Source organism: Protopterus annectens, chromosome 1.part0, assembly GCF_019279795.1.
Source record: "Protopterus annectens isolate FY-2018-M chromosome 1.part0, PAN1.0, whole genome shotgun sequence".
Taxonomy (NCBI): domain Eukaryota; kingdom Metazoa; phylum Chordata; order Ceratodontiformes; family Protopteridae; genus Protopterus; species Protopterus annectens.
In genome coordinates, this window is record NC_056725.1 from 89719578 (window position 1) to 89742917 (window position 23340).

Here is a 23340-nt window from a genome sequence, read left to right on the forward strand (position 1 = left end):
CCGCTTACCGTACCTGTCCATGGTCCTAGACTCCTTATTAGGAGGATGGACAGGTACCGAAGGATCGGCTAACTCCTCCTTAGTGGCTGCTGCCACCACCATGGCATCAACTGAGACACCTTTAGATAGAAACTCTTCTCTTTAGGGGCAGTAATAAATTTTGACGGCCTCCATGGGGTAGGTTCCACTGAATCAGGGGCCGTCCAAGCCTTCCTTGCCACCACTTCCATAAGGGGGTAAAAGGGAGGGGACACCCAGGAGGTGGAAGGGCGACAGCCAAATGCCTCAAGGTAAACCGACTCGTCCTCTGAAGGGTTAAGGGCGGGCCAGTTCCCCCTCTGTTTCAGGATTTCAAGGATGTCAGCAAAAGAGACATCCTCAGAGGGGGACCAAGGGGAACCTTCAGATTCCTCCAAGTCGGTGTCAGAGGAGATAGACTCAGGGGAGTCAATGTGCTTCCTCTTGCACTGTCTCTTCCGAGGGGGTTCTCCTACCGGATCAGGAGAGGCCTCAGAAGAGGAGGATATTTCCAATGGGGAAACCTGAGGAGCTGGCTCTCTACGGTCTGTTACAAGGGAGTGGGTAGAAACCACCGCAGGCACTGAAGAGGGAGGAGCTGACGGAGCCGACTGTGGGGTAGACACTGGGTCTAGCATGCTCCGCATGACCTCGAAGGCGCCCCTATCAGCCAAGGCTGGAGGTCCTCGCTCCGAGGAGACAAGGACCCCCCGGCACCGACAGGGACTGCTCCGAGGCCGATGTCGGAGCTGAACTCACCAGCGCCGACACCCCAAGAGGGAGAACGGGGTCGGACAAGGGTCCGATGCCACTTGCCCCCTCGGAGCTGACGAGGGAAGCCCGGCACCGAGATCCCTCCAAGGAGGAAATCGGAGCAGACGACGGAGCCGAAAGGGAAGGTATCGGCTCCAAAGCACCGACAGCCACGGCTCCGATGAGCCCAAGCTCGAACTCAAAGGAGTCGGAGGAGGAATAAACTCAGGGATGGGAATAGCCGCTGACTGTTGAGTAGGGCTATGCAGCATTTGGGCCAGTGCCTCGGACTTGAGAAGTCTACTCACCACCCTTTGTAAGTCATGGTCGGACAGCCTGGAGGACCGAGAGGAATGAGACCTATGGCTCCGCTCTGACAGAAGAGGGGATCCCGGAGCAGAGTGGATGGAGCCGATGGAAGGGGACTTAGACCTCTTCTTTGAAGGTGGCTCCGATAAGCCTATCGGAGCCAACTGAGTCTTGACAACCTCGGCTCCGGCCAGAGCCGAGGTAACGGTATGAGACTTCGAAACATCGACTCCAGCCGGAGCCGATGTCGAAGCAGCTTTAATGCTTCCAGGAGACGGCTCTGAAGCTTGAGCCGACGGCCTGGAAGTCTTAGAAGGCTTCCCCGACGCAGACTGGGTCGGGGGGCCTTCAGGCTTTAACAAGCCTCGAAGTATCAGCTTGTTTTTGCGTTCCTACAGGACTCTAGGGCTGAATGCATGGCAAACAGCACATGAGTCCTGCAGGTGCAAAGGTCCCAGGCAATAGACACAAGAAGTGTGACCGTCTGTCAGAGACATTTTCTGACAGTACGAATCACATTTCTTGAAGCCTGAGACCTTGGAGTCTTTAGACATCCTGAAAGGCTGTATGAAAAAAACACAAACACAACATACAGACACACCCTTTAACCAAATAAAAATCCAGTCACACTGAAAGGACAGGGGGGAAAAAGAGGGAGTGGGCCAAAGGCCTAAAAGTTAAAAAGGGGATAAAACGGGAATTCTAACACAAGGGGGACCTGAATTAAACTAAAGGGATACTCTGTATAAAAACTAAACTAAATAGAAAAAAATAGGGGTAGAAATTGAAGTTTTTAAACAAGAAGACTTAATAACCTGCCAGAGCCGGTAGAAGAAGCACCTCGTCAGCTAAGCGGCAAACGAGATCCGAGTAGTTACCGCCTAGCATTGTGGGATATAGGGGAGCCACGAGCCGGTGGAATTAGCTCTCGAGCTTTAGTATTGGCAGAGTCGGAGCCGAGGATCGGCTCCAAACCCATCCAGCAAGAATGAAGGTGAGATTGACAACTTAACATCACAGCTTAATCTAATCTTTGGAACCCTATTCAAAACTAAGCTTTGATCATTAGGGTTTGCTGAGAAAACAGACAAGCGAACATAAAGCATCTTTCCATGACAATGCAGTTAGAAGAAATATCACTGAGCAAAACAAGTAACAAAGTTAATGGTTATTACATTGTGTGACTAATACCACAATCCAGTAGCCAGCTGCCATATGTTTTGGTTATAGTGCTGAGTTGTGGTGTAAGCAAGCAGCAACTTTTTAAAAAATAAAACTGCACATAAAAATGTTATTTAAAAAAAGAAACTTACAGTTTCTTTTTTAGGTTCTCGGTCCAAATCTAGCCTTAGCAGTGACTGATTCACTTTCAGTGCTAATGACAGGGCCATCAAACCACCTGTCTTAATGTCATTCTCTCGCAGATCCAACCGAAGGAGTCGTGGACTTTCAGCAATGAATTCTGCAACTGCTACAGCACCTAAAAGTTTAAACAGAATGCTCTTGGATCAGAAAATCAGTATTAAGAAAATAATCGGCATTTCTGCAGCATGTCCTTCTTTAACAGTACCACAAAATATACAATCCATCTATAGCAACAGTTATTGGACTATTAACATGATGTATACTGTAACCTGTTCCCACACTGTTTCTTGTCCAGCCAGAACTGTACAATAGCAGACTCTGCCACCTGCGGTAATTTCTCAGGCAATGCACATCACCTTATGGGATCAACATCAGTGTACAGGGATTTCAAGCATATTCTACAAACATCTCTGAAAAAAGTGGGTAAGTAAATAGTTTGTGGTCATTTTATTTCAAGAAGCGCTCTTGAGTAAAGGGCACATTTTTTTTGCTGCACAGTATTTTTGTCCATGAACACAAAAATAGTACAAACACTACCATGGCATGTTATGATAAAACACTAACTGTGGGTTCCAAAAATGGCTGACAAACAAAGCTGCAGTATCACATGACAGAAAACAAGAAATGCTGAAAAGTACAGTTCTGAAATCTGTTTTCATCAATTAATGCCTGGGTTAAAAAAACTGCTAAGTGAAGGAAAAATTCTTCCATCTTTTTTTTTTTTTTTTAAACACCAACAGGTAGTAACACTAAGATTAGGCACTTTGTAAACTGAAAAAATTAATATCCACTTCCAACTGCTCAGCAATTCAGGTATCTTATAGGTTCATAGGTTGGTACTGGGCTGTCTGCCTGAAGGCATACATTAGCCCAGCCACGTTGTGCGGTATTCACCGCCCCTTTAGTAGTTCCCTAGACCCTTGTACTAGCAGCTAGTACCCTTGGCCCCTATCTAGTAGTGCTGTTGGTGTGATCCCCGGTGTGAACTTTCTGTTACCCAAATAAGGTGATGGCTAAGTGCATTCAAAATAAACAGCAATGTGAAGCCCTCCACTACTAGTTAAAGTAAAAGACAGGGAAATAAAGAATATGTTGCCCAACATGTAATATTTAATACTGACAAGGATTTTTAAAAGATACGGATTCACTACGGCAATGATGCCAGAGATGATGGAATAAATAAAGTGTAAAATCAGTCATTTATGTCCAAAGAGTGGCAGACATTTTCAAATGTTTCAGTCTTGTTTTCTGTAATCATACACAACAATCCATTTGATCATAAACGTCTTCCATACACACAGGAAATACTGGGATTTCCTCAGACTTAACCACAACGAGCTGTCACTTTAGTAGTTGATTCAGAAAGTACTATGAAAATTTTCTATAGACAGCATGGCACTTACACCAGAGATAAGCTACCAGGTCCCAAAAAATATTTTAATAAACACCAAGGAATGCCACACATGGACCTTACTTGCAGACAAATAATAACAACTATGAGCTCTCCAAGTATATTCACAATAATGTAGTGGGGAAAAATCATACCAGAAGTATACAAAACAGGGATGCTAACAGCAGCCCAAGACAAACTCTATTTTGGATGCATCAAGCAGAGTATAAATTACCTCCCCCTAGAACACAGACTGAATAAGGAAAGAATGCTTTTCCAATTCACCAGGAAGAACTACAGCCTTGACAGGTTAGGGAAATAGCTCAAGCCTCTAAGCTCCAAGAGGCAGAAGATCCATGGTCCAAGGCTTTCGTTTCTGTACAATTCTGTGGTCTCAGGGGCTTGCACCAAACCAAATGGATCACTAAGTAGTTGGACCAAAAGGATCATTTAGAGGCATCAGCCCATGCAGATGGCACATCAGGGCCTCACACTATTCAGCATGTGGCTTATACAGATTATCTGTTTTCCTGTAAGCAACAAGAGCACAGACTGGGTGCTTCCAGGTTTATACATTATAACCCTGATGGCAGGTTCCAGAGAAGGCAAGAACCAAGGCTCCATCTCTTTCTGTCACAGACACTAAACGATTCTTTGGGAAAAGTAAACAGGGGTTGTAAGCTACTCTGCTGTAGACTTCATGAATACGATTTCTTACATTTTAGGGAGAGAGTAATAACGGCTGCAGATTAGTTCACTGTGGACTTCATGAGCAACAAGATTTCTTACAGCTGCAGGCCAGAAAGGAGTCATTGCCCTTAGCTATATTGAAGGTAATGGCCTCACAAGTCCTCATCCTCCTCACAGAAAGCTAAGGAAAAACAAGTTCCACACTCTGTTTCGTCAGCTCCAGCAGGATCAATCTCATATACAGTGGAAATGTGTGGAGTCAGACATGCAATGGACAAATGCTGTCAGCAGTCAAAGACAATGCTGCCAAAAGTGGTATGGGGATGTGAAAGGCCTGCACTAGGCCTAGTTCTATCATCAGGCTATATTCACCAAGGTGGATGTATATGAACAGGTCCCAAAAGACTTCAAAACATATGCTTGAAGTCAAAGGACTGTACATCCTGGCATGGAAAGGCCTAGTTGATGGCCTCCTACCTGGGCCATCAAACCCTGCTATGCCCAGAGGAAGATCTGAGGAGAAGAGCCCTTGGCTCAGTGTGTAATCACTGAGCCAGTGCCAGATGACTCAAGCAGTTGCACCTAGGATCATGCTAAAGGAAGGGTGGCACCTACACCCGGGAGGCAGCTAGTAAGAAGGAAGCTAATTACACACCTCCTCTGGGCTTCTCACTGTCAGTCAAAACAAAAGGTATGTAGAGATTTGAACCTTCAGTAGTCAAAGACAAATCTGAGATTTACAGGGCTGCCAGATTAAAAGTAGTGAGTGTAAATCGTGGACATAATTTGAGGAGACTGCTATTAGCACTCCTTTAGGACAACAAACTTCAGGACAGTAACTAACTCTGGTTTACAATCGGGATATGTTAGTCAAACCTGACTGAGTTTTATAACTTCATGAAAGACCCAGCCAAACTAGAGCTTTCATTGTGCAATACCATAAAAACCTCCTGTAATAGAGGCCCATGGGATATATGCAAATGACCCCTTAAGGACACATCAATGTCTCAGTTACATGGCTTCTGAATGTCCATGACATTTTTAAGTCTTTACAGGTGCACTCAGGGCAATAAATTCAAATTCCACTAGCTGCAGACACGCCACGTCCATACCTCACAACCTCTGAGAATAAGAAATCTGGACAAAGCCAAAAATAATGGGGGGGGGGACACTAGCCCAAAAATAGAGGCAAATTTTAACTATTGCTCTTCTAAACTTAGAAAGTTGACATAATAAAAGGTTTTGTGTTACTATGTATTTTCTGAAGGATATAAACTGAATTACAATTATTATTTAGTGAACCCAATCATTACTGATTAGCCAGAAAACTGCAAATATTACGCAGAACAGACCAAAAAGAGGCAATAATCTGGAAATTCTGTGAATATCTGGACAGCTAAAAGGTATGCACGTTTTGTGATTTTTCTGAGTTCGTTAGTACAGTTTGTTTGGCCAACACTTTGAAGAAACAGAGCTTAAAAATAAGCCTGACGTCCATAAACATAAGGGTCTTACTTGTAGTGTTTACTAAATGGCTTGTCAGTGCAATTTTTTTACCCTTTAGTTTAAATTTTAAAAGGCGGACTTGACAGTGTAGCACTAGAAGACACTGTCTGGTTAGACTTCAGCAAGGGTTATGACATTGTCCTAATCAGGCAGCAGAGAGGAAAAGAGTTGGGATGGAGGCACGGCCAAGAATGAGTGTCTGGATTGCTGCAAGGCAGAATGGCAGGACACAAATGGTTGTGGTGAGATGTTAAATGTCAGAAATAAGGAAAGCGATTACTGGTTAGAGGAGTACCACAGGCATCCATCCAGAATTTCAGTACTCTTTGGTGCTTTCCTCACAGACAAATCAGAGGGAAGAGGATCAGCCTCTTCATTAGCAACAAAAAGGTAGGCCTAGAGGTACAGGATGGAGGAGGAACCCAAGGAAAAATTCTGAAAATCTGACTAAGCGATCAAGGAGGTGGCAAATGAAGTTTAACCCAAGCCCCTATGGGATACTAAACGTGGCAATGAAACAGATTGGAGATGGGTTTAATTGATGTCTAGTGTTTACAGCATCAGACAGATAGGAGTTTATTTTTGTTACTCCTACAGATATATCAGGTTGGACTTCTGGGTGGTATCGAATACTGCAGCTCACTGGAATGTGAGCCCTGCAATTGTGACTGTGTGAAAGGCACAGATAACTGTAGTTATACTGGATGCACAAATACAACCAAGGATGAGGAGTTGGTGTCTGTAGCAAATGGATCCCCTCATATTTATGAATAGGGCTGAGGGATTTTATCATAAGGAAGCACACAGATTATTATCCCTGCTGTACAATGGTGGGAATCCCTGAAACCAAAACTGCAGAATCTGTGCAGCTATGCAAAATCCCAACTGTATATAAAAAAAGACACAGAGATACAGCAGTTTAGGGAAGCACTTGACTGGATTTAGGAAGGCTCAGGTACTGAAGCAGTATAAAAGCCCAACATAAAAACACTATTCAACTACTGGGGGGCTGGGGCTCAAATGCACCTGCAGAGGGCAGTTTTAAAGTCACTGGCAATAGAGAATAAACTGGGCATGCTGCTGGCAATACAAACGTAAAGAGAGTAAACAGACTTATCTCAGGAGTGTGTTTCTCCTCAGTGTTCTGGATTAGTTATAGATGATTTGGATTTTATCAGAATATTTAAGGAATACTATCAGGACCTGTAAAAAATAAGACTGAGAAAGACATGGTTTCAGGAGCTTTCTACAGAGATACAAGCTTCGGCAACTACATGATGCCAAGAAGGATGACAAACTGTCCTGTAGCAAAAGGCCTCAAGAGAGAAGGCTGCAGGACCAGATAGTCTTAACGGTGAAGCTCTTGTAGATCACAATGTTAAGTCTTTGGCTTCTTGGTTTCACTTCTTTCAGCAAGGGATGGGCGTAAATCATTTGTCGAGATGTCTATTAATGCAATTTTTTCAAGCCTAGTAAGGGCACTTTGCTTCCAGTGAGTTATAGGCCTATTTCTTTGATAAATAGGCACCTTAAACTGTATACTAAACTACTGGTGGAGATACTTCAGGGTGTCCTACCTGGACTTTATTAATAGGTCTCAAGCTGTTTTTTATCAAATGTGGCTCTAATGTGGATCGCATTCCCATGTCGAGCCTTTATTAAACAGAGAAGTCACAGGCACCTGAACCTACCATAGTAGTGATGAATGATTCTGATCCCTGCTATGGAATAATATTTAGGATGTTACTGAAATTATACAATTTGCTATATGTTACAGCAGTGCACTGAGTTTTGACAGCTAACCAAAGTCAGGAATCCTTACAAGTGGCCTCCTTTCTGATTATTGTTATACCGAAAAAGGCAGTGGACTGGGATGATCACTTTCTTGGTCACAGACTTTTGAAACAGTTAGAGGATATTGAAGGGTGGAATTTAATGGGGATTCATACATGGGTTATGATGTTGACAGTTAACTGCCTGCTAACCCCCAAATCTTTGGATGGATGTTTCAGTGATGGCAGAGGCCTAGACATCCTTTGGAGAAATGTTGGAGTTGATGTGCAACCCTGGTAAGTGTTTTTGTTATTTTATTTATCCTTTACTGATCAGGTCAATCTCACTAGGCTAGTGGCCTCTTTTCATGGCAGACCACAGATGATATTTATGCTTCAAGAGAAATCTGGCCAGGCCATCGGGGAACTAGCCCTACTCTTTTTGGTAGGTGCTGTGGGATCTTTTCTTTCCACTTGAGCTACTACTAACTCAAGCAGATGAGACCTCGGTTTAACATTTTATACAAACGACATCACACCCAGAAGTGTAGCTTCCTCCACCCCTTATGCTGCACTGCAGTGGCAGCAATTTGAAAATTAATCCAATCACCTAGAGTGGGACAAAGAGACCCGCGGTGGTGGTGCTGCGGTAGCGTGGTTGCCTCACAGTAAGACGCTGTCCGGTTCGATTCTCAGCTAGAGTGTCTTCTGCGTGGAGACATGCGTGAATGGGCGTACCTTCGTTGAAGGTTGTGCGTCAGGCCTGGCAAGCCGGTACGTAAAAATCAACTGCCAATCATTAGCGGACTGGAGTTCCGCTGTGGTGACCCCTAACCGGGAAAAGCCGAAAGACACAAACAAACCTAGAGTGGGAAAAGAACCCACAGCTTTCAGACCTTCCAAGTAAAGGTGAGTGTGCTACTTTTTGAGCACTGACACTGTGTTCTTTAATTCCCTTTAATTCCAAGGGGAAGGAACTTCAGGTTGGGGGGGGGGGGTGAAGGTGGACTTTTTAAATCCCATAGGGATCAACTATTCACAAGTATCTAAGTATCACTGTGCATCCTAACTATTCTAGGATGGCTGGGATGAATTTGAAAGGGGCATGAGAAAAAGGTATTTGTTTGGGTACACATGTGAAGAAAGCCACATGTGCAGCTAATGGGGTGGACAGCTGCAGTAAAGATGGTTTGACCCATTTGTTTCTTTACATCTTCAGGCATATTTGTGTGAAGGGGGAGCTAAGTGGTTGAGCAGGATTAATAGGTTGGCTGCATGTTTTTCACGGATAACAAGCAGCAGTGGGTGCCTGCTTATGAGGCCTACACCATTGTGGACATTGGACTGGTGCTCCCAGAATGCTGGTGCTATTTGCAGACTATCATGATCCATCAACTGCTTGCTGTGTGAATGGAGGGTCTTCCCATTTGGGCAACACTGGAGGCCAGCATTACTTGGAGGGGGTAGAAGATGCACCCTAGGTGCTGAGCTGGCATACTGCTAGGTTTCTTGATTGTGGGCTTCCATATATAACAGTTGTAAAGTCTTAAAAATCTCCCCACAGGAATTGTGGGGCTTCTGCTATTCCTCTATTGATATGGCCTCACTGGAGAATTGGGACCAATATATTATAAGTTCAGGTTTGGAGGGAAAAAATAGCTACATTGGTTATCAGATCTCAGGAGGTTGGAGATGTGGTGTTAAGAGTGCTTGCTAACTCACTTTAATGGAAAAACAGAAGCTCCCAAGAAGTAACCAGTGAAGCTACAAATATGACACCCTATCCTGACCTCTGAATATAAAGCGTCTTTATTCCTCTTTCTTCCCATTATGGGAAAATCTTAGAGACAAGGAAAGAAGCCAACATGGTCAAGTAATGCTTACAACAAATTACAGTGCATAGGGTTCTTCTCCTAGCGAAGGAAAAAAATGAGCAGCGAACTTAGGGATTTATGTAAAACTATCGCAAATGAAGTTAATGTGAAAAATGTGTTAAATTCTGGCATTCATGTTACTGTTAGAGAAACAGGTATTACTTATTTTTAAAGGATAGTTACCCCCAGAGAGCAACATGCAGCAGAGTTTTATACAGAAACGATCTGTGTGGTGTGTTATCTCAAATGCTACTCTTATGCATTACCTCTGGGAGTGTAGTTCGATGAAGGATTTGTGGACATGGCTTTTCACCATCTTGCAGTGATGGTTGATTACAGACTTTGACTAATGGAAGTTTTCTGAGGTATACGTCTTCTTACTCTACCTTGCCTATGGTGTAATGTTAGTATGACTAATGTCCCCCTCTTTTCTTTTTATTTCAGCAAAAGCAAAAGAAAATTCTTCGTAACTCTCATCAGCCTTACTGACGATATATATCCTCTAGATAGGGTAGTAAGAACAACAAAGATTTATTACATGAGCACAGTCTATATCCATTCTTAAATTCAGAACATTAAAATCATTTGTTGAACTGATTTATTCCTTAATTACCACTGCATCAAAACTGGTTAAGTGATCTATATTTTATTTCTGCTTTTTTAGCATTCCTCTGAAGGTGATGAAGTAAAACAGAAGTTATGTACTCACTATAACGTTCCATCTCTGTTGTCCATTTTCATTCTTCCTCAACCTTCTCAACTGATCCTTGGACCCGACTCGACCGCTACCATATCTCACTGTAATCAAAAAACTATCAGGCTTATCCCTTACCCACAATGCACCTATCCCAGTTACCTCAGATTGAGTTTGCTAACAGATCAAAGGAAAAAAGTTATGTTCGTACCATATCGTTGCATCTATTCTTGACTCTAGGGTAGTCGGTTCTGATCCTTGGAACTGATTTGGCCATTACACATCTCGCGCCAGCCAAAAAGCTCTCGAGCTAAGACTCTACCCACAACACCCCTCTCTAAATTACCTCAGATCAAGTTTTCAGACTTGTAGATAAGCCAGAAGAATCATAATCAAATATGAAGAAGCCATGTCCAAGGTGAGCCCTAACAAGGCACCCAGGACCAATGTTCATTCCTCCAGGAATTCAGAGGAGGGGGAAGGAGGGTGAGATGTCAACAGAGGCACAGCAAAATAATGGGTATAGTTCCCCATACTAAAGGGGTGGCGTAAGCCACAAAACTATGGGCTAGGCTTGTAAATGCCCTCGGGCAGATAGCCTAGTATGAACCTATGAACCTATGAATAGATGAAGACCGACAACACAGCTGCAACGTTATGGTAAGAACATAACTTCTTTATCTGATCTTGTCAATCTTCATCTATTCTTGAATCTTGAGATAGAGTCCCCAGCTACTTTGGATCCTGGGTGGCCCTATGGAAGGCCATTTCTTAGAACCATAGAACCAAAGGAAGCTCTTCCCCTGGAGACCAGATCCAATTTGTAATGACAGATAAAGGTATGTGAAGTAGCCCACGTTGCTGTTGTGCAAATTTCATACATAGAAGCCTTGGCATGGAAAACAGCTGAAGTGGCCATTGATCTGGTGGAATGCGCTTTCACAGGTGCAGGAAACTCGAGATTCTTTTTATTATATATGTAAGAAAAGCCATCTCTTAGCCATTTTGACAAGGTAACTTTGGAAACAGATTTCCCTAAAGTTGGGCAGGAAAAGGATACAAACAACTGTTCTGATTTTCCAAATTGTTTACCTCTTCTGAAACAGAAATGTAATTGTCTGTGAACATCCAGCAAATGTAGGCAATATTCACCTTTGTTGGAAAAAATTAGGTAAGAAAACAGGCAAGTCTATGGTTTGATTAATGTTGGACTCTGAGACCACCTTTGGAAGAAAGGATGGACTGGTTCTGAATGAAACCCTATCCTTATGGAAAACTAAGTAAGGAGGTTTTCAACATAAAGCCTGCATCTCAGAGACTCATGTTGCGGAAGTTATAGCTACAAGGAAAAGTGTTTTCCATGAAAGAAACTAAGTCGCATGTTGCTGCTGGCTCAAAGGTAGTAAGCAATACTGACTGAAAAACAATGGTCAGATCCCATGGGAGAAGAGTGTCTTTAAAAGGAGGTTTTAAACGCAGGTTTCCTTTCAGGAACACGTTACATAATTTTTGTGAAATTAGAGGAAGGTCCCTGAAACCATTATGGAAATTAGAAACGGCAGCTAATTGGACTTTAATTGCTGAGGCAGAAGCCCCATGATCAAAAAGAATGGCTAGAAATTCTAGAACTTTTTCCACAGGAGTGGAGAAAGGGACGAGATTGTTATTATAAGCCCAGGTTGAAAATCTCTTCCACTTACTAAGGTACAGTTTCCTGGTGGATGGTCTATGGGAAGCCAGCAGAATTTTCCGCACTGGGGAAGGTATATCATTATGCCTGGTGACTAGCGGAATTGGAGGAACCAAGCTGTCAGCTTGATATTTTGAAGGTTGGGGGTGCACCAGTCCCAGAGGGTGAGACAGCACGTCTGGAACTGGGTCCAGAATCCATGGATGGTGAACTAGATGAGGCCATAGGAAGGGGAACCAAATTTGTCGAGGCCAATAGGGTGCAATAAGGATCACTTTGCTTCTCAACCTGGCTGCTTTCTTGAGAAAGAGAGGAATTGGAGGGAAGGGGGGAGAGTATAGAGGAGACCTGGGGGCCAATCGAGGAGAAGAGCGTCTCTTGGTGACTCCCCCTGAGGTGGGATTAGGGCAAAATAACTTCTGAACTTGTTTTGGATTGATGCAGAGAGGTAGCAGCAAGGGTGGTCCCAATGACAAAAAATCTTCATCGTTATTTCGGGATTGAAAGACCACTCATGAGGCAGTAGAATGCATTTATTCAGTTTGTCCGCTATCACGTTTGAACTCCCTGGGATGTGCATGGCTATCAGAAAGCGGTTGGAGGAAATTGCCCACTGCTACACTCTGAGGGCTTCTCATCATAAAGGGTAGGGACTTAATTCCACCCTGTTTGTTGATGTACCAGACTATGGACATGCTGTCTAATTGAATTGCAATGGTTTCTAAAGGAAGGACAGATTGAAAGGCTTGCAGTGCTAATACCACTGCCCTCAACTCCAGGACATTGATATGCACCTTGGCCTCTATCGGAGACCAAGTGCCTTGGACTCACCTTCCCAGATAATGGCCCCCATCCCATCTGAGACATCCATGGTCACTATGGACTTGAGTTGAGGAGGGACAAATGGGCGGCCTAAAAGGATTTCTTCAGATTCTATCCACCAGGACAGGTCTTTTTTGCAGCAACTGGTGATAAGAAAGGTGTAGGTCGTTGGATGAGTTAGAATAGACCACTGTGATGCTAGAAGCCATTGTAGTAGCCACATGTGGAATGTCGCTAGCGGGACCAGAGTGATGGTCGCTACCATGGAACACAACACTTGAAGGACTAGTAGCGCTGGAATTTTGTTTCTGCAGAGACTCGGATGCACTTGTGATTTTATCTTCTATAATCTGTGCTGAGGAAGGGAGGCTACACAAAAGATGGTGTTCAGATGAGCTCCTATGAACTCTAGATCTTGAGAGGGGCTTAGCTGAGATTTTGCTTGATTGACTGTGATGCCTAGGTGCACAAAAAATGCAGAATGAAGTCTACTGCTTGAAGCAGTAGATGCCTGGAGGAAGCGGTGATGAGCCAGTCATCTAGACATGGAAACACCTGGAATCTGTGCAGTCTCAAGTGAGCTGTCACTGCTGCCATACATTTGGTAAGCACCTTGGGGGCTTTGGTGAGGCCAAAGGACAGCACTCTGAATTGAAAGTGACTGGCTCCTAGCTGAAAGCAAAGAAACCTTCTGGAGTGTTTGTCCATCTTTATGTGGTAATACACGTCTTGAAGGTCTACAGAGTACATCCAATCGTTTTTCCCCTAGAAAGTGAAGTATAAACTGAACCATGACCATCCAATTTGGATTGAACAAATTTGTTTAGATGGCTGAGATCCCAACTGGTCTCCGGTCCCCTGTCTTTTTTGGCACTAAAAAGAACTTTACATAAAATCTAGATCCTATCTGGTGTAGTCAGACTTCTTAGAGGACTCTTTTTCTAGCAGCTTTTGGATTTCTAAGGCTGCTTGGTCCCTCTGATTGGGTGGAATATCGGGCAGCACTGTTAGAGATCTCGGATAAAGAAGGAAGGGGACAGAGTAACCTCTGGTAATAATTCTCTGTACCCAAGCATATGTGGTTATTTGTCACCAGGCTCTTGAATGCAGAGAAAATCTTCTTCTGACCACTTTCAGAGGTAAATAATTGGGCCCCCTTTCAGGAGCACTGGTAGGGTTGGCCAGAGAAAGAATCTCTGGAACCCTGATTCTGCGGGCCACCTCTATCTAGGGGTTGGCATCTTCCATTAGAGCTCCCCCATCTGCCCTGAGGGGAGCCTCCACCACATGTGCCCTGGAAAGGCCATTGGGACTTTAGGCATGTCGTCTAATAGTAACGCCTGAACTGGCTGACCTGGTCATCCCTTCAGCTGCATATGCAATGAGCCTCATGGACAAGTTGGAAAAAGAGACTCCATGGTAGCTAACTGGGAGGCCACTTTTTCTTGGACCCCATCAGATATAGCTCCTGCTAGGTTGTCCAATAGCTCTTTGATCGGATCCCTCTGGAGCCTAGTGAAATGTGCCATAAAATTCAAGGGGCTTAAGGCGAATGTCAATTGTGCATAAACCCACTTTCCAAATCTGTTCATCGTCGGCTCTCGGTTAGGGGGATGAACTGTTGAACTTAGCTCAGTTAGCTCCATTTTAGTGGCCACAGCTACCACCATGGCATCTACTGCTAAGCCTTTTGCCCATTGCTGTTGGTCCTCAGAAACAGAGAGGATCTTATCTGGTCTCCAGGGAATCGGTTTTATGGAGTCAGGAGCTTTGCAAACCCGCTAAGCGATCAGTTTAATGAGATTTTCAGTGGGAGGGGGGTCACCCAGGAAGTAGATGGATGAGAACCAAAGGCTTGCAAGTACACAGACTCCTCTGAGGTAGGGTCTTTGGGCTTCCAGTTACCCCTCTGTTTAAGGATCTCAAGAGTGTCTCCAAAGGAGATGTCTTCCTAGGGTGAATGGGGGAGGGGCCCTCCCCATCATCGAAATCAGTGTCCTCAGTGACGGAGTCTTAAGGAGAGTCCAAGTGTCTTCTCTTACACGTTTTTTTCCGAGGAGTCTCCTCAGTGGGAATGTCTGAAGAGGACTCGGAAGAAAGGTGAATCTTATCTGGGATCTGCTGCAGCCTTGGAACTCATTGTCCAGGAGAGGAGGTTGGTGGAAGCTCCGGGTAAGAAGGGTTCAGGGAATGAAACTCTGGTACAGCAGGAGGCATCTGAGAGCCTTCAGTGGCGAAGGCTCTCTCCATAGCCTGGAAGGTAGGCCCTCCTAAGGAGGGATGGGAGCCCGGAACAGAGAAGGACGAACTCGGAACCAGGGTCACGCCCAGCCCAGAGACCCACCTCCATAACTGGAGCTGAGGAAGGCCCCCCCAGCCACCAGAGTCCCAAGAGGTAAGGATGACTCCAAATAAAACACAGGAGTCATCTAAAACACCCAGTCCCAACAGCGAAGCCACAATCTTAGAAATCAATCAGTTCCGAAGGAATAGATGAAGTCAGAGTAGAGTCCGGAACTGAAGACAAAGGGGCTGTTGGTGCCAGAGCAACAGGAGCCTGAGTGGTGAGAATGGGGAGCTCTAAGGCCTCAGAAGATGTCAGAGGAGGAAGAACTGGTGGAGTCCTGGGAGAAAACATCCCTGTTCCAGGTGGGAGAGGGGTTTGGGAGGAAGTAGAAAGACCCCTAACCATTAACAGCTGATCCACCAATCTCACTACATCTATTTTAGTGTGACTCCTGGAGGAGAGAACAGACAATACAGAGGGGGATTCTGGCCTTTCTATAAAAGGACTAGGCAGATGACCAAAGTAGGGCTCAATGGAAGGGGAATACTTTATCCTGGGTGTATACAGAGCATCAGTTTTTAGCACTGAAAGGGGGGGGGGACCCGTTGCAGTGCAGTAGGAGATGTCGGCACTGACTACAAAACCAAAGAAGCCAGTGCCAATGCCGCTGAAGAGGCTGGTGCAGAGGAAGCAAAGTCTGTTCCGAGGGCTTTGGAACCTTAACTCAGTTTCGAGGAGGAGTTGTTTTTTGATATCGGTGCTGATGGAGATGTCAGTACTGAATGACTAGCTTTCGAACCACAGGCCTTTGCAGACTTATAGATAAAAGCTTCTTCAAAGGGGGTCTTAAGAAGTCCTTTAAGAATAAGTTCATTATGATGTTCACCAAGGCCCTAGTGCATTAGCCCTGGCAAATGGAACACTCCAAGTCCAAGTGCGGAGCACCTAAACAATAAACACAGGCAGAGTGCCCGTCAGAGTTGGGGCATTTTTTGTCCGCAGTCCTGACACTGTCCAAGCCCAGTCGTGTCCTTGGATTTGTCTGCCATGTTGATGACTAAGAAAGAAGAAAGTCAACAACCAGAAAAAAGGCAGTCACACTCACATGTTCACAAAGGATAGAAAGAAGAAATTTCTACCAGCAATGGTAGAAAAGAACTACCTAATAGTAGAGAAGAAGTGAGAGAGAGAGAGAGGAAAGGGACTAGGGGAAAGTATACCAATGGGTATGGAGAAAAACTCACTCACTCTAAAAAAAAAAAAGGTGGGTAGAGATGAGAAAAATATTACAGTTTAAATGAGAAGAGGGGGAAAAAGGTAGACATATGGATGAAAATTTTAATATTTACTTAGCCATGTAAGGAGAGTCGGCTGACACGTCTTGTTACCAGAGCAGCAAACGAGATCTGAGGTAATTTAGAAAGGGGCATTGTGGGTAGAGTCTTAGCTTGAGAGATTTTTTATTGGTGCAAGCTGTATAATGGCTGAACTGGTTCAGAGGATCAGAACAGACTACCCAAGAATCAAGAATATATAAGAGTGATAACATCAGATGATTAGTCATAAGACATTCACTGAAACTATATCTAGAACCACAGTTACATACCAAGGATAATAATCTGGAAGTCATCCATTCCCTTAGAAATCCAAGGGTATGGGGGTTGGAGGGAGGGAAGCTGAGGAAGAATGAAAATGGAGAACATAGATGGAAAGTTATGGTGAGTACATAACTTCCAATTCTGATGTTGTCAATTTTCATTCTATCCTCAACCTGTCGGACAGAGTCCCCTGCTACCTAGGACCCTAGGTAGACTGAAAGAAGGATATTCCTGAGCACCACTGAACTGAATGATGCCTTTCCCCAGGAGACCAGATCCAATTTGTAATGAGTAATGAAAGTATGGGGAGTAGCCCAGGTTGCTGCTGCACAAATATCATCCAAGGACACTTTAGACCTGAAGACAGCTGAAGTCTCTACAGCTTAAGTTAAATGTGCTTTCAAAAGTTTCAATAAAGCAATCCCATATATATTGTAGATCAAAGAAATGCAATCTGCTAGCCATCTAGCAAATGTCACTTTGCTCACAGGTTTTCCTAGTTTTGTATTTGAGTAAGAGATAAATAATTGGTCAGGTTTTCTGATATCTTTTGTTCTGTGCAAACAGGTAGGTTAATAGTTTGATTAATATTGACTTCTGAAACCACCTTTGGTAGAAAAGAAGGGTTGGTTTTTAGTACAACCCTATCCTTGTGAAAAATCAAATATTGTGATTTACAAGACAAAGCTTGAATTTTTGAAATCCTTCTGCTGGAAGTTATGGCTACTAAGAAAACAGCTTTCCAGAACAGAAACTTAAGATCACAATCTGCTGCCGGTTCAAAAGGAAGTTGAATGATTACTTGCTACACTAAGTTCGGGTCCCAAGGAGGGATTGGCTCTTTGTAAGAAGGCTTTAACAGAAGAGTACCTCTCAAAATAAGCTTTACAAAGTTTATGAGAAGCAAGTGATGAGTCTTCAAATCAGATATAAAAATTGGATATAGCTGCTAACTGAACTTTAACAATAGAAGACGAAGCCCCTTCATTGAATAGTGAGGCTAAAAATTTGAGAATCTTATGAAAAGGGTCAAAGTTATTTTGATGTGCCCAAAAGACATACCTGTACTGCTGTAAAGTTTATACATAGATGGTTTGCGAGAGGCCAAAAGTATGTGTCGGACAGGCGAAGAGAGTATAGATTGTCGGGCTATTAATGGAATTCGAGAAACCAAGCTGTCAGCTTGAAGTTCAATATGTCTGGGTGGATCATGCCTGTTGCATGGGACAGGAGATCTAAAACTGGGTCCAGAATCCAAGGTCTGTGAATTAGATGAGGCCAGAGGAAGGGGAACCAAACTTGTCAAGGCCAACAAGGTGCAATGAGGATTACACCTTGCTATTCAACTTGATTGCTTTCTGCAGAAACTATGGAATAAGCAGAATCAGAGGAAGGGCATAAAGAAGACCTGCGTGCCAATTGTGGACAAGAGCATCCCTCAGTGATTCTCACTGAGGGGGGATTAGGGCAAAGTAGTTGCTGCACTTGTTTGGGGAAGAGGTGAAAAGATCCCAGCAAGGGTGACCCCACTGATGGAATATTCTCAATGTCACTTTTGGAATGATGGACCACTTGTGAGGCAGGAGTACGCATCTGCTCAGTTTGTCTGCTATCACAACAGACTTCCCCGAAATGTGCATTGCTATGAGGAAAGTGGTTGGATGAGATCGCCCACTGCCACACCCTGAGAGCTTCTCGACACAAGGGACAGGAACTGGTTCCTCCTTGCTTGTTGATGTACCAAACTACTAACATGTTGCCCATTTGAATTACAACTGTTCCTGAAGGAAGAGCATCCTGGAAAGCCTGCAACGCTAAAAGCACTGCTCTCATCTCTAAGACACCGATATGCAAGTTGGCTTCTATGGGGGACCAAGTGCCTTGGACAGTCTTTCCCAGATAATGCCCCCCCACCCCACTGGGAAGCATCCACAGTCACTGTGGCCTTGGGTTTACAGGGGGGTGAAAGGATGGCCTTTTAGAATTTGATCCGATTGAATCCACCATTTGAGGTCTCTTGCAAATGGTGGTGATTGCAATCAAAGTTGACATTGGTTGGTACAGTATTGACCACTGTGTTGCAAGCAGCCACTGTAAAATTCTCACTTGAAATCTGACTAGGGGGATTAGAATTATAGCTGCTGCCATGGACCCCAGGGTCTGTAGAATTAGACGTGCAGATACTTCAGGAATTGTGATCCGACTTTCGGTAGTCTCAGTGGGGGAAGAGAGGCTATTGCTGTCTTTGTATTCAGGATAGCTCCTATGAACTCTAAGGTCTGAGTTGGTTCGAGGTGAGATTTGTTTGTAGTTTATGGTTATCCCCACATGGGAACATGTCTGGAGAACCTGCTCTCTTGCCTCTAACAAATGATGCCTGGTCGGAGTGGTAATGAGCCAGTAGTCTACGTACAGAAAGAAACACCTGGAATCCCAGCAGTCTCAAGTGAGTTGCTACTACTGGCATGCATGCATGGTGAATACCCCAGGGGCGGAGTTGAGACCAAAGGGCAGAACTCTGAACTGATAGTGACTGGCACCAATCCAGAAATGGAGAAACCTTCCGGATCACCTGTTCATCTTTATATGATAGTACACATTCTGTAGGTCTGTTGAGTACATCCAGTTGCTCTGTTCCAAAAATGAAAGAAAGGACTGAACCGTGACCATCCAGAACTTTGTTGAACTGACTATCAAAACCCCGAGATCCAAAATTGGTTTCCAGTCCCCTGTCTTTTTTGACACCAAAAAGAATCTTGAGTAAGTTCCTAATTTTTTTCTGGTCTGGCCGGACTTCTTAGATTACTCTTTTTTTCTAGCAGTTCTTGAATTTATAGTACTGATTGTTCCCTCTGACTGGGATTCTTCTGCAAATGGGGGTGGGTCGGGTGGAAAGGAAAATGGTATAAATATAACCTCTGTCAATGACCCTATGCACTCCGGTATCTGATATTACTGCTAGCCAGGCTCTCTTATGCAGGGATAGTCAACACTAAACTGCCTCCAGAGGAAGATTATCAGGCCTCCTTTCAGGAGCGCTGAAAGGGTTTATCAAAGAAAGAATTGCTGTACCCTTGGTTTTGTGGGACTCCTCTGCCACAAGGGCGGCGTCTTCCATCAAAGTTCCCCCCCTCTGCCCCTGGTGGAACCACCTCCATGTATGTCTTTAAAGGACCCTTGGGACTTTTTGAACCACATCTTTCCACTACTTTGCTGATTCCTTGAAAAGGATCCTTGAGGAGTGGAAAAACATATGCCCACAGCAGACAGGGTCTTTCCATCTTTCTTACACCTGGACAATGTTTCTTTAATTTTAGGACTAAATATGGATGCGCTGTCAAAGGGAGCATCAACAAATGAAGATTTGAAGGGCTCCACAAAATCACATAAGCGGATCCAGGTGCGTCTCCTGATGGCAGTGCCAGAACCTGCTGCTCTTGTTGTGTCTTCACCTGTATGAGAAATGAGCCTCATGGATGAGTTGGATATGGACTGTAAGGTAGCCAGCTGAGAGATTCCTGAACCTCTTCAGAGACAGATCCTGAAAGGGTATCTGAAAGCTCCTTAATCAGATCCCTTTGCTGTCTGGTGAAGTGTGCCAAGAAATTCAAGGACCGTAACGCAAAGATCACTGAAGAATAAACCTAAACCTATCCATCTCCCAAGACTCCTTATTGTGTGAATGGATATATGAGCTTTGCTCAGCTAGTTCCTTTTTTGTTGCTGCTGCTAAGATCAACAGGGAAATCTTTTGACCAGAATTGTTTATCCTCTGGACAGTGATAACTTTGTCAGGTCTCTGGGGAATGGGTTCAATGATGCTGGGGGCCCTCCATGCCCACCAACAGATCAACTCAATGAGCTCATCAGCGGGCGGAGTTACCCAGAAGGTAGTTGCAGATGCACTGAGTTCTCAGATGAAGGAATGCTAGACTTAAACCACCTCTCTGTGATCTTGGGAATCCTTCGCCCTCATCGAAGTCCGTGCCTTCTGTGATAGATTTCTCTGGGGAATCCAAGTGTTTCCTCTTGCACTTCTTCTCTTTGGGACCCTCAGTGGGGTGATCTGGGGAAGTATCAGAAGAACAGGGTATTCCCCTTTGGGACTCCTGAGGTTTTGTACTTGCTGTCCTTGTGGAGGCAATGGTTGAGACTCTGAATGTAGGCATGACAAGGATGTGTGCTCTGAGTAGGAAGGGTCCAGCTGACTGACTGCTACAATTACATCTCTCCATAGCCTCAAAAGCTGATCCCCCCAGAGAAGGAAGGGGACCCTGGATCCAAAAGGGTGGGTCTGGGAATGGAGGTCACCTCCCACTCAGAAGACATCCCTCAGAAAGTAGAAGCCAGAGCCGAGCTGATCTGTGCTGAAGCAGAGAAGGCTCTGAAAACATAGGAGTCGACTCCAGCCCCTCGGAACTAACAGGATATATAGGGCTCTGAGAGGTCTCTGATTCGGAGTGAACCAAACAGCTCAGAGCAATAATTGGTTCTGAAGATAAAGATATCTTTGGTTCCAACACAGATGGCACTGAGTAGCTCAGAACCATAGTTTCTATGCCTTCAAGTGAAATTAGAGGAGGAAGTAAAGGGGAAGTAGCTGAAGAATGGAATCCTTGACCCATCAGGGTAAGAATCAAGGTGGATCCTGTCATACCTTGCGTCCAAAGGATTTTTCTCACCAGTCTTTCCACATAGTCTTCGTTTAGTCTTTTAAGAGGAACAAGCTGACATCACAGAAGGTGATTTATGTCTCTCCAGGAATGATGATGGAAGTCTCTCTGGAAAGGAATCAATGACAGTGAATAAGTTGTTCTTGGAAGAAGAATTTTTGTTGACTCCTGTAATTGTGGTGTCAAATCCGAGGATCTCGGCACCAAAACATTCCTTTTTTCATGTGTCTTTATCCAAATGGGTCTGTTCTGATGAGGGACTAGATTCTGTTCTCGGGTCTGATAGATAGTTGGAGCAGAGATTTTTGACTTATTTTAGGTCAGTTCCAATGGAAAGGGGACTGGAATCGAAGATTTAGATGACTTAGCTGTCGGAACCAAAGGAAATATAACAAAAGCACTTCTCTTCTTGGCCTTCTCTGAAAGCCTGGAAGAGGAGGAGGGGCTAGGAAGGTCAGATTTGCCCTTTAATTTCTCAGAAGTTCTAGCTACAGCTTCATCAAAACAAGATGGAATTAAGTCTTTCAATATTCATTTTTTTTTCTCTCAACAAGGGCTCTGTGACTAAAGGAATGGCATACAGAACAATCCTCCTGAAGATGGAGGGGTCCCAAACAGTGCACACAGAGAGAGTGAGAGTCAGAATAAGGTATTTTATGACCACACTCTCACAGAGTTTAAACGCAGCTAGGCCTTTCTTTTTCTCTGCCACCCACACACACACACACACACACACACACACACACACACACACACACACACACACGTGTAACAGAAAAGGGGTAAAGAATAGGCATTTAAACCCTTTTGTTTTTAAGAGATAGGAAACGGAAAAGGAGTTATCAACAATGATAATTAGCAGGCTACACCAACGTGTAAAAGAAAGAGAATCCTACCAACAATATTCAAAGAGTACTTAATGTACGAGAACTGTAAAGAGAGGTCTTAAATCAGAAAAGGGATAGGGACTTCAAAATGAACTTGTTAGAGAAGAGATATGAAAGGGATAAAGAAGAAAGTTTTTAGCAGGTTTTCTTAAAGTTTTAAAAGAAATATCAAAACAAATTAACAACTTCTCTTGCTCGAGAGCATTGGTAACCATGTCTAACTTGCAAAGTGGCAAAAGAGATCTGAGGTAACTGGGATAGATGCATTGTGAGTAAGGGACAAGCTCGAGAGTTTTTTGGTTACCATGAGCTATGGTAGCAGCACAGTCGATTCCGTGGATCGGAACCAAACCCACAGGTTGAGGATAGAATAAAAATTGATAACATCACATCAATTAATAAAATTTTGGTTTTAATTGACTTTTTCGACTTTGTCTCTTATTGACAGAGATTTATTTATTTTAAAGTTACTTTTGGTATAGCCTACAAATAGTCGCAACTCAGCAAAAATATCTTATGTGTACAGTGACACTTCTAAAATACATTAGTCAATCAAAATTTTCTTTACTCAACATAAAAAAGATAAATTTTAGGCTATCAAGTTAAAACAAATCAAAACCTTTATCATTTAAGTATCCTAATATAGAAATAGTTCTAAAAGGTTTCAAAACTTGGAAGCTACTACACAAATGACCCATTACACAGTATGACTCTAAACTGCAAAACATTATTACTTTCAGGAAACGTATACGTATAGAAAAAAATTTCTTATTAACAGAAGGAAGAATAAAATAATTTAGGCATTTAAACTTCCTAAAGGGATAGTAGAGGGAAAAGAAATGGTGTAGCTGCCTAACAGCTCCTGATTTTCCAGTTCAGTTCTTGACTGGGGTGGATGTCTTCTGTATGGAGTCTGCATGTTCTCCCTGGGCCTGTGTGAGGTTTTACTGGGTGCTCCAACTTCCTCCCACATCCTTACGACATGCCATAAATTGCCTATAGGCATGTGTGT

At 43.8% G+C, this 23340-nt stretch overlaps 1 protein-coding gene across 2 annotated transcripts in view; it reads right to left on the minus strand.

Moving 5' to 3' along the window:
- Positions 1-23340, minus strand: part of PPP1R37 (protein phosphatase 1 regulatory subunit 37) — a 1521445-nt gene that overhangs the window by 434139 nt on the left and 1063966 nt on the right. For both annotated transcript variants that reach the window (XM_044086439.1, XM_044086507.1), the window contains exon 10: positions 2394-2560. In XM_044086439.1, the coding sequence (XP_043942374.1) occupies positions 2394-2560 (167 nt within the window). The remainder of the gene's footprint in view (positions 1-2393; positions 2561-23340) is intronic.